This window comes from Dendroctonus ponderosae, unplaced genomic scaffold, assembly GCF_020466585.1.
Source record: "Dendroctonus ponderosae isolate FM_Combo_2020 unplaced genomic scaffold, Dpon_F_20191213v2 Dpon_F_20191213_9, whole genome shotgun sequence".
In the NCBI taxonomy this organism is placed as follows: Eukaryota; Metazoa; Arthropoda; class Insecta; order Coleoptera; family Curculionidae; genus Dendroctonus; species Dendroctonus ponderosae.
The window spans coordinates 5,794,309-5,809,294 of NW_026019116.1; the positions used below are offsets into that span (position 1 = coordinate 5,794,309).

The 14,986-nt window shown below is 47.5% G+C and overlaps 6 protein-coding genes across 11 annotated transcripts in view; 4 read left to right on the forward strand and 2 right to left on the reverse strand.

Annotated features, from left to right (window-relative positions):
• The first annotated feature begins 318 nt into the window (after positions 1 to 318).
• On the forward strand, positions 319 to 2,957 carry LOC109542276 (bis(5'-adenosyl)-triphosphatase enpp4). Its single transcript, XM_019911432.2, has 7 exons — positions 319 to 752; positions 1,117 to 1,257; positions 1,312 to 1,464; positions 1,515 to 1,686; positions 1,743 to 1,952; positions 2,005 to 2,262; positions 2,321 to 2,957. Exons 1-7 carry the CDS (start codon positions 408 to 410, stop codon positions 2,491 to 2,493), a joined length of 1,452 nt encoding a protein of 483 aa, XP_019766991.2. The 5' UTR covers positions 319 to 407; the 3' UTR covers positions 2,494 to 2,957.
• Positions 2,958 to 3,028: 71 nt separating this feature from the next.
• On the reverse strand, positions 3,029 to 8,174 carry LOC125505639 (exonuclease mut-7 homolog). Of its 2 annotated transcripts, XM_048669827.1 has the most exons (15): positions 8,055 to 8,174; positions 7,701 to 7,943; positions 7,289 to 7,641; positions 7,031 to 7,233; positions 6,798 to 6,979; positions 6,561 to 6,741; positions 4,880 to 5,039; positions 4,628 to 4,823; positions 4,428 to 4,571; positions 4,224 to 4,375; positions 3,989 to 4,168; positions 3,754 to 3,927; positions 3,570 to 3,698; positions 3,314 to 3,515; positions 3,029 to 3,262 (listed from the first exon to the last, which is right to left on the reverse strand). In XM_048669827.1, exons 2-15 carry the CDS (start codon positions 7,921 to 7,923, stop codon positions 3,069 to 3,071), a joined length of 2,673 nt encoding a protein of 890 aa, XP_048525784.1. In that variant the 5' UTR covers positions 7,924 to 7,943; positions 8,055 to 8,174; the 3' UTR covers positions 3,029 to 3,068. The 2 variants fall into 2 exon arrangements, with proteins under 2 accessions (XP_048525784.1, XP_048525783.1); XM_048669826.1 differs by having other exon boundaries at positions 3,029 to 3,515.
• A 338-nt stretch (positions 8,175 to 8,512) lies between these two features.
• Positions 8,513 to 9,957, forward strand: LOC125505640 (histone-arginine methyltransferase METTL23-like). 2 transcript variants are annotated; one of them, XM_048669835.1, is made up of 4 exons: positions 8,516 to 8,748; positions 8,942 to 9,266; positions 9,369 to 9,650; positions 9,710 to 9,957. In XM_048669835.1, exons 1-3 carry the CDS (start codon positions 8,659 to 8,661, stop codon positions 9,632 to 9,634), a joined length of 681 nt encoding a protein of 226 aa, XP_048525792.1. In that variant the 5' UTR covers positions 8,516 to 8,658; the 3' UTR covers positions 9,635 to 9,650; positions 9,710 to 9,957. The 2 variants fall into 2 exon arrangements, 1 of the variants encoding a protein (XP_048525792.1); XR_007282309.1 differs by lacking the exons at positions 8,942 to 9,266; positions 9,710 to 9,957 and having other exon boundaries at positions 8,513 to 8,612; positions 9,369 to 9,469.
• On the forward strand, positions 9,864 to 10,942 carry LOC125502411 (acyl-CoA-binding domain-containing protein 6-like). Of its 2 annotated transcripts, XM_048669834.1 has the most exons (3): positions 9,864 to 10,390; positions 10,453 to 10,680; positions 10,731 to 10,942. In XM_048669834.1, the coding sequence occupies exons 1-3, from the start codon at positions 10,025 to 10,027 to the stop codon at positions 10,893 to 10,895; spliced, it is 759 nt and encodes a 252-aa protein (XP_048525791.1). In that variant the 5' UTR covers positions 9,864 to 10,024; the 3' UTR covers positions 10,896 to 10,942. The 2 variants fall into 2 exon arrangements, with proteins under 2 accessions (XP_048525791.1, XP_048525789.1); XM_048669832.1 differs by having other exon boundaries at positions 10,453 to 10,942.
• Positions 10,888 to 12,347, reverse strand: LOC109542282 (28S ribosomal protein S35, mitochondrial). Its single transcript, XM_019911441.2, has 5 exons — positions 12,148 to 12,347; positions 11,595 to 12,090; positions 11,413 to 11,539; positions 11,120 to 11,285; positions 10,888 to 11,067 (listed from the first exon to the last, which is right to left on the reverse strand). Exons 1-5 carry the CDS (start codon positions 12,233 to 12,235, stop codon positions 10,991 to 10,993), a joined length of 954 nt encoding a protein of 317 aa, XP_019767000.2. The 5' UTR covers positions 12,236 to 12,347; the 3' UTR covers positions 10,888 to 10,990.
• A 66-nt stretch (positions 12,348 to 12,413) lies between these two features.
• Positions 12,414 to 14,986, forward strand: part of LOC109542269 (membrane-bound transcription factor site-1 protease) — a 6,494-nt gene continuing 3,921 nt past the window's right edge. For 2 of the 3 annotated variants that reach the window (XM_019911420.2, XM_019911418.2), the window contains exons 1-8: positions 12,414 to 12,917; positions 13,001 to 13,243; positions 13,302 to 13,516; positions 13,572 to 13,712; positions 13,814 to 14,090; positions 14,145 to 14,329; positions 14,388 to 14,568; positions 14,623 to 14,821. In XM_019911420.2, coding sequence (XP_019766979.1) covers positions 12,548 to 12,917; positions 13,001 to 13,243; positions 13,302 to 13,516; positions 13,572 to 13,712; positions 13,814 to 14,090; positions 14,145 to 14,329; positions 14,388 to 14,568; positions 14,623 to 14,821 — 1,811 coding nt within the window. In that variant the 5' untranslated portion in view covers positions 12,414 to 12,547. The remainder of the gene's footprint in view (positions 12,918 to 13,000; positions 13,244 to 13,301; positions 13,517 to 13,571; positions 13,713 to 13,813; positions 14,091 to 14,144; positions 14,330 to 14,387; positions 14,569 to 14,622; positions 14,822 to 14,986) is intronic. The other variant, XM_019911419.2, reaches the window with a different exon arrangement.

The following is a 14,986-nucleotide window of genomic DNA, read 5'->3' on the forward strand; positions in this document are numbered from 1 at the left end:
CGAGAAACATGCAAAACGGGACGGAAAACATGAAATTTTGCAATAGTCTTACGCCACCCTTGCACAAAACGACGATAATTTTTCTAATTTCATAGCCAAGACTGTATTTTTTCTACATAACCCCTCCCCCCTGGATCCGCCCCTGTAGTGAGTTCAAGCTTTCAGGAAATATATTTCTTTTGTCCAAAGAAGTTTTGCGAAGATATATAGAAAATATGGCGCTAAACACCGTGCGCCATCTAGGCATAAGTATTCGCCACGGATCACAGAGATAACCTCTGTCATCTGTGGTTTTGGCATCAAAACCTTGCAGCCAATCACGCTTGCTTGTCAATTGATTCCTTCACTGACAGCTCGGGGAGTAAACATTGCAAAAGGGGCCCCCTTTCCAAAGAGCAGCGCCAGCAATGTGGCCAAGTGCAGCCCTGCTGTGTTGTGTTTGCATCAGTTGTGCCCATGCCCTCTCCAATCACCCCATTCTGGTTGTGGTGTCTTACGATGCGTTCAGGTACGATTTTTTCGAACAGCGGCTGCCCCACATGGAGCAGGTCCGTGCTCAGGGGGTATACGCCGAGTACTTGATCAACGTGTTCCCAACTAAAACTTTTCCCAATCATCACTCCATTTCCACCGGATTGTACACGGAGGTGCATGGAGTGATTGGCAACTCCTTCTATGATTCCGCCTTGAAAAATGTGGTGGGCATGGGATTTGAAATGTACCACTACAATGACGACGTTAAGCCCATTTGGGTAAGTGGGGCTTTGTGAGTTTTGCATTATTGGTGTCTTGAAAGTAAAACTAGTTTGAAGTTCGGGAACGCAGCTTGGTAGCTTTAAGTCCCCCAAGGTGTTAGTGATGCTTCATACTTGTTGCTACGTCTCATTGATTGTTTGTGCGAGCGGGCTTTGGGTTGAATCAAATGGTGAAGCTACTTACAACTGAGGAATTGTAAGGAATTGGAAGTTTGGCTTGATTTATTCTGTATAAATCAGCGATTTGGCCTTTCGGGCACGATCTTGGTCACTCAGGCACAGTGGAAGGTTTTTAGTTTTTTTCCTGACTTCCGACGAGTCAAAAAGTTCGAAAAATTCTGGATTCTTTTGCTCTTTCCAGAGGCTGAATGAGGACTTGGGTGAGGGTAGGCATTCAGGAGCAGTCATGTGGCCGGGCAGCAACTTTCCCTACCAGAACAAGACCATCACCTGGACGCTGCCCTTCGAGGCTGGATACGACTGGCAAAAACGGGTGGATCATGTAAGCTAATCCCCGACCAGGCCAGAGACGCAGGCTGAAACGTGCCATTTTCAGGCCATCAGCTGGATTCTGGATCCGTTCAGGCCTGCCAATCTGGTGATGCTCTACTTTGAGGAACCGGACACGCATGGACATGCCTTTGGACCCAACTCCGAAGTTGTGCGCACCCAAGTTCATAAACTGGACAATATCACCGGGTACTTGCACGTAGGTATACGTACCTGTAGATAGTCTAGTTGCTGCAATGGACATTTTAGGAACAACTGCACGCCCATGGGTTGAGCGATTTGGTGAACGTGATCCATGTGAGTGATCATGGAATGACCGCAGTGACGCCGCCTCGCTTCATCAACATCACCCAGTATATGCAGAATGGGACCTATGAATGGGCTGGCGCCAGCCCTGCCATCCAGATCACGCCCCATCAAGGTGAGGATGAGCAAAGTGATTAGGTGCCAGGCTTAAACGGCTATTCAATTGTCCAGGACATGAGCAGGAGATTTACAGCGGCCTGAAGGCAGCTTCTAGGCGAAACGGCCACTTTGGGGTCTACAACAAGTCCGAGTACCTGGAAAGGTGGCACTACAAGAACAATTCGCGGTCGCCCCCTATACTGGTACTAGCGGACGTTGGCTATGCTCTAGATGACCTCATTAGGGCCGCCCCACGGTTTGCTGAAAAGTACAACTTCACTTGTAAGTTCCGGGAAAATTTAATCCAGGAAAGGCGAAAACTTTTGGATTTCAGTGACCAACAGTTCGGAATTCGGGGTGCATGGATATGATTACACGGAGACTCAGATGCACCCGTTCTTCATGGCTGTGGGGCCTCAAATCCGGCAACATACCAAAGTGGAGCCCTTCCATACGGTGGATCTATTCTATTTATTCTGCGCCATTCTCGATCTGCCTGCACCTGCCAACAACGGTTCGATTATTCCAACTCAGCTGGTTTTGCAGCCGATGCCCGGCAGGTTTCGCGTTGGAACCATCGTGATGATCAGCGGTAAGTCGCTTCAGACTATTCAGACTACAGTCGGATTCAATTGCTGTTTGTTTTTTAGTAGGTGGAGTGTTGCTGGTTTTAATCCTAGTGATTCTGACGGTTGTTTTTACGCTGATGCTGATCAAGCGGCAACAGAACATCACAACCACTGCCGCGTTGAATAAGCGGTTTCCGCAAACGTTCCAGAATTATATCGAGGCGCAACACCTTCTGGAGCCCGAAGACGCTTAATCAGTCCGCAGGTACAATTTTCTACTCTAACGTTTGTTGCGTTGCTCAATACTTAAGTAATCAACGGCTTCGGAGCCGATGTGATCGACAGTACGTCCAAGAAATCCAATAATAATGGCCTGTTGGCCTGGTCGCTTTGGACAATAACACAGTAGATTAGTAGGTTTGTGGGTGAGGAATTTGCGCAAATTAGTTTGCGCGAACGAGGCTGCTCTCTTGTTTTTTCCAAAACTCCACATTGTTGAGGCCGGTGCGTTTCAAAACATTTCATGGAGGTAGTTTGCCTGAAATTAAGCGTCGTTGGAAGGTCTATCAAGCTTTCTAGTGATTAATTAGTTAACTGTCTATCGCACAACAGATCAAAGTGCACGATTTCGTTCAGAAGCGGCATGCCAAAAGACAAAGTCAACACCTGGGTGATATTAGTTGTTAGAATGTTGAGCGATTAAAGTTGTAAGCAATCAGTCGAGCTGCATTTAGCACGTAGGATCCTGCTCCCCATCCCGCTCCACGCCGACGAATTGAAACAACTGCGGACGTTTTGCGCCAAAAAGTTTGTATTAAAAATCAACAGTTTACTGCACAGTCTCCCGAAGCCTTCTAGTGAGTATGCGTTCGAAATGGGAGCCGCCGTAGTAGACCTCTCCACACTCTTCGCAAATGTAGAACACCTCATGGGTGTTCATAACTGTTAACGGAAGCGAGTTCACCTTAATTTGCACCCCCAGTTTGGTCTGGCAAAGTCCCAAATCCACCCGATTGTCCGTGTCTGAAACAGTGGAAGTTGCCAAAGGGTGCGAGTTGGTCGCAGAGGCCTCACAAAACGCCAACTGTTTGCTTTCGGCTGGTTTTGTGGGCCGATAGCAGCCCACTTCGTAGTCGTCAAAGTCTTCATCGCTGGTGAATCCAGTGGCTTCCTCCTCGTCGTCGCAGGGGGGCGCGTATTTACGGGGCGTCGCTGCACTGTGTAGCGCCTTTATTGTGTCCTGTGGCACTGTGATAACCTTGTTGCCATTACAAGCCTGAAATTGATAATTTGCTGTTGGTTCGGGTCGGGAGCTGCACGACCAACTTACCATACACCGAGTGAATGCGTGGTTCTTCGTCACAACTATTTTGTAGAAGTTCAGAACCTCATCGAGTTGTTCATCGGGGTGGTCGGACGTCACTCGCAAACATTGGCCGGCCGTTACGCACTTGATCAACTTCAAATCGTAATTAGTGGGGCCCAAAAGCCTTGATCATCATCATCGGTCTTACCACGCGAAATCCTTTCTTCCTCGTCAAAATGTACCTATTGTCGACCACGGCGTGTTTTACGCACTCATCAGGGCTCTGATTATTCTCCAAAATGACAGTGTCGATACCGCATCGTCTCAGGCTTCTGCCCAAGCCCTGTAGCATCGAGTCGCAGACCATTTTCACTTCGTGTGCCTGTCCAAATCGAATGTTTTATTAGTTAAAGACCGCGCTGCACCAGACTGGTGGAGTCAACCTGAACAGAACTCGTTTGGGGACTGGGGGGCTGAGGCGGGTCGCTCTCAGCCTGCCCGCTTCGGTTCAAGGCGCGTCTCGGCTTTTTCCTTGGCGATTTATCGTGCTGGATCAAGCTGTAGCACAAGTCGTCAAACGGGCAATTGGCTTCCTCGAAACATCGTTTAAGAACGTCATACGCCTAGGGAAAGATCAGTTAAACAGTTGCGATCCACACACGTTCAACGGCCGGTTACCTGGATCAAGCAAAACGCGTCCAGGCTGGCGTAGTAGATTTGCGATTCGCGCAATGGCCGTTTCTCCCAATTGGAGAATTGCTCGGATTTGTCGAGCGGATGGCCGAGACAGTTATGGACCAGCGTACTCAAGCTGGGCCCGCCCGTTTTCACTAGAAAGAGCCTTTCAATAAGATTAACAGTAGTTAAGTGGAGGCTAGTTACCGTCAAAGGGCAGGCGCACTTTGGGGTACTTTTCCAGTTGTTTCCAGAGCATGCACAAGTCCAGGAATCCCATGTGTTTGGTACTGAAGTTCAAATTGGGTAACGCGTGCCTGATCATGCTGATATCACTGGATAGACTAAAACCTAACAGAGAAGCGTCTTAGTCAGCAAGCAAGAGCTTTTCACCATCAATGACTGACCTAATTTTAAAATATCACAATTGTTGAACAGGAATTTCCCCAACTCCATCCACAAATGGGGCGCCTTGTCGCCCAGCGTGACAATGTCGAGCACATAAACGGAGCGCCTTGTAGCGATTTGGAGCAGGGCTAGTTCGCTCGTCTTACCCCCGAAGCTCGGCTTCCATTCGCAGTCGATCCCTACAATATCCACATCCTGTGCAGAAACTAGTTTAATAAGCCGAGCCAGCCTGGAACAGGGGGTTTTCTTGCCTGTAGTCCCACGTCGAGAAAGGACTCGAACTTCCGCGGATCGTCCACTAAGAGGACTGTGTTAAACGGTAGCGGGTACTGATGGCATTGGGTTTTGCTTAGGGCTGCGTTTGGCTCGTCCCAGTCGTCGGCCGGCGGCGGCTGCCTCGAATGAGGATCCCTAAATTACAATAATCGCATTGCTTTTATTATTTTTGATATTTTGTCGAATTAAATATATGAGTGAGTAAGTGCGACCACAATACCACCAATTGTTGCTGTTTCGGATTCAAACAGCGACAGCAGCAGAGATGCCAGGTCTACCGATTTTTCGGTAGATCTACCGATTTGTCAAGGAACCTACCGATCTACCTATACCAGGCAGATTTCTACCGAAAAGTCACAAATAAAAGTTGAAAAAAATTCATAATGATTCATAATAACATATTTCCATTCATGATCAAAGTACGTTGGTAATAGCAGACATTTTATTTTAGCACACCTCGTATTTTAGTTCATTTTCAAACACAAAATCAATCAAGCCCGCCATATGTATAGATCATAAATATGATAAAATTATGTTTTATGGATCCTGCAATCGTGAAATCAGGTTCCCTACAATATATTTCTGATGTTGCAATGAGATTTCCAAATTTAATAACTGATAGTGAATTACAAGGTCTGGACACAGAATGACGACTGTTGCGAAATGTTGAAGAAATAAAAAAAAATATTGAAGAGTTTTGGAGCCAAGTACCAATATTGAAATATGGAGCTGATGCATGCGTGTTTCCAATTTTATTTGTGACCTGCTTATTCTACCTCACTCATCAGCCAAGTTGAACGGATATTTTCACAGGTTAAACTCATGATACAATGAATACATTCATGTATTCGTGTATTCATTGTATCATGGGTTAATCTAATGAAAACTAAGTTGATAAATAAGCTAAAAACGAGTACAATTTCATCTTTACTTCTTTACTGACTCATGTTTATTTTAGTACATATTCCTGTGAGTTTAAAAAATTTGAAAAACGCGCGATTTTATGGAGCCTTTAATAATGAAAGAAAAATGAGTCTACCGATTTTCTACCGAAGTGTCGAGCTTATCTACCGAAACTCGATTTTCGGACCTGGCAACCCTGGACAGCAGCGTCAGTTTGGTCTGGGTCAGTGACTGTTTGACAAATTGCGTACACCGTCCTTGGGAAAACGCGAAAAAACGATCTCAATCCAAAAATCCCGCAGATATTTGGGGTTTTTTCGAATCGGAAGACTTTCAGCTTTAGTTCTGTACAAAAATTACAGTCGGGCGTGCGTTTTTCCGAACAAAATCGGGTTTTGAAAAGTCAACCGATTTGAGGTTAGACGGAAGGGATCGGATGAAATGTTCGGTCGCAAACGATCTTTGCCGATAGTGCCCGACTAGTCGATTCCGGCCGCAAGTGACAGTCCAGATGTAAACAGTGTTTCTGGTAACATCCAATATGATTTTAGTGTGGTGCGTATGCATTCTAGGCTAAAAAAGAGCCTGATTTAGTACCCCGAATCCTTCGAGGATCTAGCAACGGAATGACAGCATTTGGGTAAGTGCCCTAAGTTTAAACCAGGGAAATTGCCGCGGAAACATTTAGATCAAACGTTTATATGTATGTATCAAATTGCAAAACTAGCTTCAAAAGTGATAAGCAACCAATACCTGTTGTCATCAAACATCCGGACGCCGTACGGCCAGTCTTTGCGGTCCACGCTGTAGAAGTGCGCCCAACGAAGCGCCTCGGCAAACTCCCCATACTGCGCCACTCTAACAACCAGTTCCCTTTGAAGGTCCTCGTTGTCGCCCACGGCCTCTTGCACCATCTCTTTCCAGCTTTCGTCGCCTGCAACGCCCAATTCACTCACAGCGCGGGTCTTCAACCCACCCTCATTTCCCTACCGAAACTGTTCTCGATAAACCGCTTATGGAGTAGGAACTGCAAAGCCCCCTCGTTACGTCTTCTGTTGAGGTTGGGCGTTAAGTCAGCAGGTATTTTGAACATTTTGGTGAAGCGCACAATCAGCCGCTTCCAGGGCTTGCCGTGGATCTTGTCGTACTTCACCTGCGGAATGTGGCGATCCCTGAAAAAGCTTCCTTAGATGTGGTCAATTTGTCAGTTTCAAGTAGCTTACGCGATGTATTGTCCCATAGCGTCTCGCACCGAATTATGGTCCAGGACGGAGTCCAGAAACTGGATCAAGGCCCTTTGGTGGCTCGGGCTTCCATGGAGGAACTCGTCGACGAAATGCAACTTGTCTTGGAATATGAGGGGCACTAGGAACTCCTCCGTTGAGAACTTGTCGTGTAAAGAGAGCATGGCTGCGTACTGGCAGGCCTGGAAGACGACACGAAACGTCGAAATCATCAAGTCGTCAGTCCTGAAACTGTACCTCTTTGTACTGTTTCTTCTGGATCAAACACTGGATGTTGTCAACAAAAAGAGCGCCATCCTGAACCATTTCGAAGATATCAATGATCATTTTGGTGACAGACTGGACGTTCTGTTTGGTGATGATTTTGAAAGCATCGATCTTCAGTTTGCCCGTTAACAGATGGGCTATTTTGTTCCGGTTGATCGTGGCGAAACTGCCGAATTCTTCGATTAGAAGCAGCGGCAACGACTTTTTGTTGGCGTTGTAGAACTCCTGGCTGTTGTAGAGAATCTTCAAGAAACTCTCGTACGGGTTGGAACACTGGTTGAAGTAGTTCCCTAGTTTGGAGACTACTGGGGGGCTTTTCTTCACTGCAAACAACGAGCGATGAGAAAAAGAGCGCAGCCCCTTTTGTCTTCTTAGAGCTTACGCAACCGATACATATTCTTCAGCTCTGCAACGAACGCTTCTTCAGGCTCAGTGAGAGTGAGCACTATTCGAATGTCGCTGCAACAGTTCTTGTGTTTTGATGTATTGGGGCACGGCTGGTTCTGGCCTGGGCAGCTGGCTGCTACTCCTTTTGAATGGGATTTGGGGCTCGACCCAGTGAACGAACCACCAGGGGCGCCTCTTCCATATCGGGATTGCGACATTGTTTATTGTCCCGGGATCACTAAAACACCCCCAAGTCTAGGCGTGTGAATACGAAAGAGCTTCGCCCCAGTCATTTTGATTGGATTTGCCAAAGTTGACAGTCTGAGGAGCTAGTGAGCGGCCACATTACCTGACATGCACGTTGATTAACAAGTGGTATATCACAAACAAGTTTTGAACGTAAAATATCTACAATAAAGATAAACTGACAACGATACAACACCACTGACTGACTCATCAGCTGATGGCGGATTCAGAAAATTAGGTTAGTTTGGCTTCTTTGTTTTGTTTGCCCTGCGGCTGGCGGTGTAAAAAATATTCACGAAGACACCCATTGTTCTGATTCCCTGGGTAGTGTTGGATTCTTATCAACTAAAAATCCCTATTTTTAACTACGAGTTTTCGGGAATTATCCTTTAAAACCGAAATAATGTATTTGGAATCAAGAAATAGGCGGGGTTAACGTCTAATATCTCGAACTAAAAAGGAAACAAGCGCGCTCTGTCTGTGTGACTGAAGTGAATTTTCTGAATTTTTGTTTAGACCGACACTGTCATTAACCTCTGTGATCTGTGAGTAACCATAGATGAAGACAAGTAGTAACCTCTGTGATCTGTGGTGTTAGGTTATGTGCTAGTTTTTGAGAAGCGTGTGGTTGTCATTGTAGAAAAGGGGCTTCTCCAGCTAGGTAATGATTGTGCACTTGACTTCCACATAGGAGATAGTGGGGTGCAATGTCCGAAAGTCCCATCGAACAAGTCAAAAAGTTCGTTTTCAGTGACGACCGTAATAAGACTGAAAAGTTGGACATATACATTCCTGAGGTACCTAAACTGATAACTGACTAATTGCATCCGAAAATACTAGCTTGGGGCGTTGTAAAGGTTGAGGACCGATTTCTCCGAAACTCTTCACTAATGAGACAGTAGCTTATCTTAATTGTAGATTTCTTTGTGGTCCGTTTATCCCGGGTCTGGTTTAAATTGAACTCATTGCATTGTCACTTCATGATTTCAGCTCCTTCAAGCTAGTTACTCGTTTTATACGTGGCCTTGTGCCCCTGTTCTCGCCTGGTTTCTGTGGGAAAACCGTTCCGAGTTGCCGGGCAAGCGAGTTTTGGAATTGGGTTCAGGCACAGCCCTTCCCGGCATCTTAGCGGCAAAGTGCGGTTCTCACGTCACATTTACCGAGTCTGCAACCCTTCCCAAGAGCCTCGCTCATACCAGACGCTCGTGCCAACTCAATCAGCTGGTTGTCGACGAGCAAGTGCGAGTTCTGGGACTCACCTGGGGTCTTTTTCTCAGCAACTTGGACTGCATCGGCCCAGTCGACATCATTTTAGGTACTTCAGGCTTCCAATCTAGGTGTTTGTTCGGAGGGAGCCCCACTAATCCTCCTAGCCGACAGTGAGGCGTGTTGACTGATCACCCTGTGCTTCTTGCAGGTTCCGACTGTTTCTTCGATCCGGCCATTTTCGAAGACATTCTAGTAACAGTATCGTATATTCTGAATCAGAATAGTGGCGCAAAGTTCTTCTGCACCTATCAAGAGCGCAGCACCGATTGGACGATCGAGCATTTGCTAAACAAGTGGAAGCTCAGGGCAAAAGTGCACGATCTGAGCAACTTGGGGGCTCACAGCGGCGTGGAAGTGAGCGATATTTTTGCTGGCCATACCATTCATCTGCTGGAAATCGATTCAAAGGCCTGAAATGGCAAGTAATGCTGTAAGTGGATCTAGCTTGCGAGTAGCGACTGTATGTGGATTAAAAGTTGAGGTTTTCAGGGCAAGTTTCACAAACTGTATGTGAGCAACCTCCCGTGGACAGTGAGCCACAGCGAATTGCGCCAGTACTTCAGCAAATTCGGCCCCGTTAATCTATCAACGGTGGTGTTCGATAAAAGCACAGGCTTGTCGAAAAAGTACGGTTTTGTTAGTTTCGGTAACAGGCAGGGCTTTGACGACGCTCAGAGTGTGACCGAGCACAAGTTGGAAGGGAGCGCTCTGAAAGTCGCTCCGGCCAATCAAGACAATATCAGTGGATAATCACAAAACCCCAGCATTCGTAGTAGTAGTAGTAGTAGTAGTATAGTTGTAAATATGGCAAGCTCACCTGAGGACGACTTTAGCGACCTAAAAGAGATAGGCATTGATGTGGTGGAAGCCAACGAAACTCTACTAGCGAGGAAATTCGGCAAGTGCCTAAAGCACGTTCAGACAGTTGTAGCCAGCCTGGACAATCGCACGCTGCTGAGGCTCTACGGCTTCTACAAGCAAAGCGTTGAAGGGCCTTGCAGCATCCCCAAGCCCGGCTGGTACGACCTGAAGGGCCAGTCCAAGTGGCAGGCCTGGAAGATGCTGGGCGATCTGGACAAGGCCCAGGCAATGGAGGGCTACATTCAGCTCACTTTAGCCACCTGCCCGGATTTTTCTTTGGATGGCACTTCCAGCAAGGCCCCAAGCTGGGTAGGCAGTAGCTGGCTATGTGTGGCCGTTTTCAGGAAACTGATGCTCGCAATGTTCCTCAGGTGGCCGTTTCAGCTCCAATTCCCGAGGCGAATTCTTCAGCAGCCACCATAAGCGACCACATCCGGAGCGGCGACTTGGACCAAGTAGCAGCCTACCTGAAGCACAATCCCTCCAACATAAACCGATTGGACAGCAATGGTTTAGGCCTCATCCACTATGCAGCGGATATTGGGGATTCACGGATCTTGGAACTGCTGCTCAAAGGCGGCTGCCAGGTGAATTTGCAGGTACGTCTAGAGTTTCTCCGTAAATTTTTATTTACGGGGGAATACTTTAGGACTCCGAAGGGCAAACGGCGTTGCACTACGCATCCAGCTGTGGAAATCTCGGCTGTGTGCAACTGCTGTTGGACTACAAGGTCGACTGTTCTGTTAGGGATAGCGAAGGGAGTTTGGCTGTGGACTTGGCTGAAAACGACCGCATTAGGCACTTACTAGAGTAGAAATGCCATATTGTTTATTATCAATAGAACGCTAGATATTGTGGAAATTTGGCGTGTTTGAGAAGACAGTCCTAAATGAACCTTACCAAAACTAATTAACTGATTGGTTGGGGTAGGTTGAGAAGATCTCTAACGCTCAAGCCGTACTTTGATATGGTGTAATCGTTTTCACCTAAAAATGACAAAACTAGTTTTGTAGAACTTCCCATGAGTTGACTTCCTACCTTCATTCATATAGTCAGTGACCGCTTGTGAGTACTGTTTGATGTTCGGAACTTGCTCGGCTGCGACGCCAAATATTTTCTCAACTGCTTGTTTGGATGCATTGTTCTCCCATATATAGGTTTCCATGTCGGCTTCAGATTTCAGCTCTTCCCACGGCTCCACTTTCTGCAGAAATTACCCCTTTTAGCTACAAGCTAACATTTGGCCCACCGGGAGCTTTCTTTGTTTGAGAAAGAAATGGCTCGCATAGTGATAAAGAAGAACGAGGTTTCGCACTGCAATTGCCCCTTACCTTAGATTCATGATACAAAGCTGTGAGTAGATACATCGCATAGTCCAGGTTCTGTTTCCTCAAAGGGCATCGATCAGTAACTATTGTGACTGTATCAGTGTCTTTAACATATTTGTCCCCTACCAATCTGTAACGAGAAATATTTGTATCTAACCCCTGGTCAGTTGCCTAGGCGCTGCCACCTTAGAAACTTGTCTTTTGCTCTGCTTTCCAAATGGAGGCTGCTCAATTTGAACCGCAACGTAACTATTCTCGCCATCGGATCCCTAATCGAGGGGCTGCTGTGGCAGTAGTCGCTGCTGGTGATTTCCAGCGGGAAATGCTGCTGAATTTTCTCGGCACTGTCCAGGGCCGCAGGCCACGGCGTGCAGAACTTCTTCAAAGCCTCACACTGCCGCTTAATGACTGGCGGCGTTAAGTGGAGGAAGTTGGGGATTTTCATCAGTTCAGCATTGGCGTATTTGTCGGGGATCGGAGCCCCCTTCTCAGTGAAGCCCTGCCTGACCGGTAGGGGTACAGAGGCCGGGTGAAAGGAGCGGGGGCCGGGCCACACGCTGCCCCAGTCCTGATCCACTGCCATTTGAGTCGTCCTGGGGGCGAAAACTGGTGTTTTCCTGGGTATCCTTCGGGGTGTTTCCGCTCCTTTAACTTTGTACAAATTCAGCGCCTTGAACTCGTCTAAAAATGTTACATATTAGGTGAAAAGGTGTTTGTCTGTGAAGAAGTGCTGATTACCATGTTGCTCTTTGGGGGCAGAGGAATAGGCTACTGTCAGTTGCTTCTCAATGCCCCTAAAAGGCAGCCGCTTGCTCAGATTTATCATTCTGGGGCCCTTTTAGAAACAGCTATTAGATCCTCGCCTCGGAAGAGCTGTTGTTGACAGAGAAATTAGGTTAAGCCAGGCACCCAGGCAGGTTAACTCCACAGCTACTGTCTTTAGGTTTTGTCTGTTGGTGACATTGTTTGTTTGATGGATGCTGAGCACTGACATTTCAATGCTATTTAACCTCAAACTCTGTAAATAAGGTCATTGCCATTTGAAATCCAATGTTTTCTTAACTGCGCTCCGATGTGCCCCCGTTTGAATGATGATTAGGCGTAAAAAGAAGTGGAAACGATCGAGCTCCGTCTGAAAATGCGCGGCTTGCGAGTGGTGCTCCTGAGTCTGGCGCTGTGTTTGCAAGTACTTTCGACCAACACCCAAAACTATGCGAACAATAAGGAGGGCCCCCCCAAGCCGGGCGAAGCGATTCTCGAGTCGCCGCTTTGTTGCAACTTGACGGTGGAACATGTGGACGTTGACTACACGTCGAAAATCGTGGAAAATGAGTACATTGTCATGTTCAATGGCTATTACAAGAGCCAGGCGCGAGCCACCTACATTGAAACCGCCCTGAACAACACGGGGTTGAAGCGGTGGAAAATTGTCGACCGTGAGAACCCGGCAAGTGATTTTCCTAGTGATTTTGATGTGATTGTGCTGGAAGACACGGAAAGTTTACAAGGTAGGACATCTCAACCCGGCTTTAGTCTCTAAGGCAGAGAAAATCCTTCTATTGCGAATATACGTTAAGGAGAGTCTCTGTAGCAGGCTTGAAGGCCCTAAACGACCATCCGGCTATTAAGAGAGTGACTGCTCAGCGAATGGTGTCGCGCACTCTAAAGTTTCTGAGCGCAAACGAGAGGGGCACCAACACTAATTCTAAGGAGAAACTTTGGCAAAACGGCGCCAGACATCACACTTCCAGGAAACTACTCAGAGCCGTCCCCAAGCAAATTACCAGCGTCTTGCAGGCGGGCACTTTATGGGCAATGGGTATCACCGGCAAAGGTAGGCCTGCCCAGTGAAACCGCAGGAGCAACCGGCGTTACTAGCGGGACTGTTTCAGGTATCAAAGTGGCCATTTTCGACACGGGACTCTCCAAAAGCCATCCGCACTTCAGAAAAATCAAGGAACGAACCAACTGGACCAATGAAAAGACCTTTGATGACGGTTTAGGGCATGGAACTTTTGTGGCCGGAGTGATTGCCTCGTCCAAGGAGTGTTTGGGCTTCGCCCCCGACTCTGAGCTGTACATTTTCCGAGTTTTCACCAACAACCAGGTGGGTTGAGCGGTTGTCGATGCAGTATTTTGGGAAATGGAACTGGTTTCGGCAGGTTTCCTACACTTCGTGGTTTCTGGACGCCTTCAACTATGCCATTATGAAGAAGATGAATGTGCTCAACTTGAGCATCGGCGGTCCCGACTTCAAGGATCATCCCTTTGTTGATAAGGTGTGGGAGTTGACCGCCAATAAGGTCAGTCGATGATTCAATAATTGGAAGCTATTCCGGAAAGCGTTAATATGAGCTCGGATGGGGAACATAGGGAGTAATTAAAGCTTAAATTCTTCCACTAGGTGATAATGGTGTCAGCAATTGGTAATGATGGGCCCCTTTACGGCACGTTGAACAACCCGGCCGACCAGATGGATGTGATCGGGGTGGGCGGCATCAATTTTGAGGACCAAATCGCGAAGTTTTCCTCCAGAGGAATGACGACATGGGAGTTGCCGCAAGGCTACGGCCGAGTGAAGCCCGACATTGTCACCTTCGGGTCGGCAGTTAAGGGCTCGCATATTAAGGGCGGCTGCAGAACGCTGTCGGGGACAAGTGTGGCGTCTCCGGTGGTGGCCGGTAAAGTTCGCCCGTTGACTATTTGAGTTTTTTGGATAGTTTGGAGCGTTTTAGGGGCGATAACGCTTCTGGCCAGCGGCGTGCTGCATAGAGGCGAAGACATCATCAACCCTGCCAGCATTAAGCAGGCCTTGATGGCATCGGCGCGCCGACTTCCTGGCGCGAACATGTTCGAGCAGGGGCATGGGAAGTTGGACTTGGTCAAGGCCCATCACATTTTGAACAGCTACAAGCCTCAGGTAGTTGCTTGCGATTAATTGAGGTTGGTTCAAGTGGGGTGAACGAGACGGTTTGCAGGCCAGCTTGAGCCCCAGCTACATTGACCTGAGCGAATGTCCGTATATGTGGCCGTACTGCACGCAGCCCTTGTATTATGGCGCGGTGCCCTTAATCGTCAACGTGACCATCCTGAATGGGATGGGCGTAACTGGGCGGATTGTGGGCAAGCCCACTTGGCACCCCTACACGCCTCAGCAAGGTGATTGGCTGCGTGTTTGATTGATTTGGAAAAAATGAGCTTCGCGTTTTCTAGGGCATTTTTTGGAGGTTTCGGTGGCCTACTCGGAGGAATTGTGGCCGTGGTCAGGCTGGCTAGGGGTTAGTCTCTCAGTCTCGCTGGAGGGCGCTAGCTATGAGGGCATAGCCCAAGGGCACATCACTATCACAGTGGAATCGCCTCCTCAAAACGGGGAAATTGACCCCAGAAGCAGCACTGTGGAACTTCTAGTCAGGTGAGTGGTTAAATTTAAATCACCTGACTTTTTTGGAAAAAAATCACGATTTAAATCAAAGTTCATTTTCTCAAGAAACTTTATATTTCCACTCAAAAAATATAAAACAGAACACAAATAATTCTAAGAAATGAAAATCAAAATAGAAAACGGTACATGTGAACT

What these genes read in the sequence shown, in the direction of transcription:
- LOC109542276 (XM_019911432.2), top strand. Translation starts at nt 408, where the DNA reads ATGTGGCCAAGTGCAGCCCTGCTGTGTTGTGTTTGCATCAGTTGTGCC. An exon ending in CCAGATCACGCCCCATCAAG is followed by an intron (nt 1,687 to 1,742) that starts GTGAGGATGAGC and finishes TCAATTGTCCAG; the next exon opens with GACATGAGCAGGAGATTTAC. An exon ending in TGAAAAGTACAACTTCACTT is followed by an intron (nt 1,953 to 2,004) that starts GTAAGTTCCGGG and finishes TTTGGATTTCAG; the next exon opens with TGACCAACAGTTCGGAATTC.
- LOC125505639 (XM_048669826.1), bottom strand. Translation starts at nt 7,923, where the DNA reads ATGTCGCAATCCCGATATGGAAGAGGCGCCCCTGGTGGTTCGTTCACT. An exon ending in CGGATGTTTGATGACAACAG is followed by an intron (nt 5,040 to 6,560) that starts GTATTGGTTGCT and finishes ATTGTAATTTAG; the next exon opens with GGATCCTCATTCGAGGCAGC. An exon ending in ACGCATTCACTCGGTGTATG is followed by an intron (nt 3,516 to 3,569) that starts GTAAGTTGGTCG and finishes TATCAATTTCAG; the next exon opens with GCTTGTAATGGCAACAAGGT.
- LOC125505640 (XM_048669835.1), top strand. Translation starts at nt 8,659, where the DNA reads ATGTCCGAAAGTCCCATCGAACAAGTCAAAAAGTTCGTTTTCAGTGAC. An exon ending in TGGACATATACATTCCTGAG is followed by an intron (nt 8,749 to 8,941) that starts GTACCTAAACTG and finishes TCATGATTTCAG; the next exon opens with CTCCTTCAAGCTAGTTACTC. An exon ending in CCCAGTCGACATCATTTTAG is followed by an intron (nt 9,267 to 9,368) that starts GTACTTCAGGCT and finishes TGCTTCTTGCAG; the next exon opens with GTTCCGACTGTTTCTTCGAT.
- LOC125502411 (XM_048669832.1), top strand. Translation starts at nt 10,025, where the DNA reads ATGGCAAGCTCACCTGAGGACGACTTTAGCGACCTAAAAGAGATAGGC. An exon ending in CCAGCAAGGCCCCAAGCTGG is followed by an intron (nt 10,391 to 10,452) that starts GTAGGCAGTAGC and finishes AATGTTCCTCAG; the next exon opens with GTGGCCGTTTCAGCTCCAAT.
- LOC109542282 (XM_019911441.2), bottom strand. Translation starts at nt 12,235, where the DNA reads ATGATAAATCTGAGCAAGCGGCTGCCTTTTAGGGGCATTGAGAAGCAA. An exon ending in GCAAAAGACAAGTTTCTAAG is followed by an intron (nt 11,540 to 11,594) that starts GTGGCAGCGCCT and finishes TTCTCGTTACAG; the next exon opens with ATTGGTAGGGGACAAATATG. An exon ending in CTTTGTATCATGAATCTAAG is followed by an intron (nt 11,286 to 11,412) that starts GTAAGGGGCAAT and finishes TAATTTCTGCAG; the next exon opens with AAAGTGGAGCCGTGGGAAGA.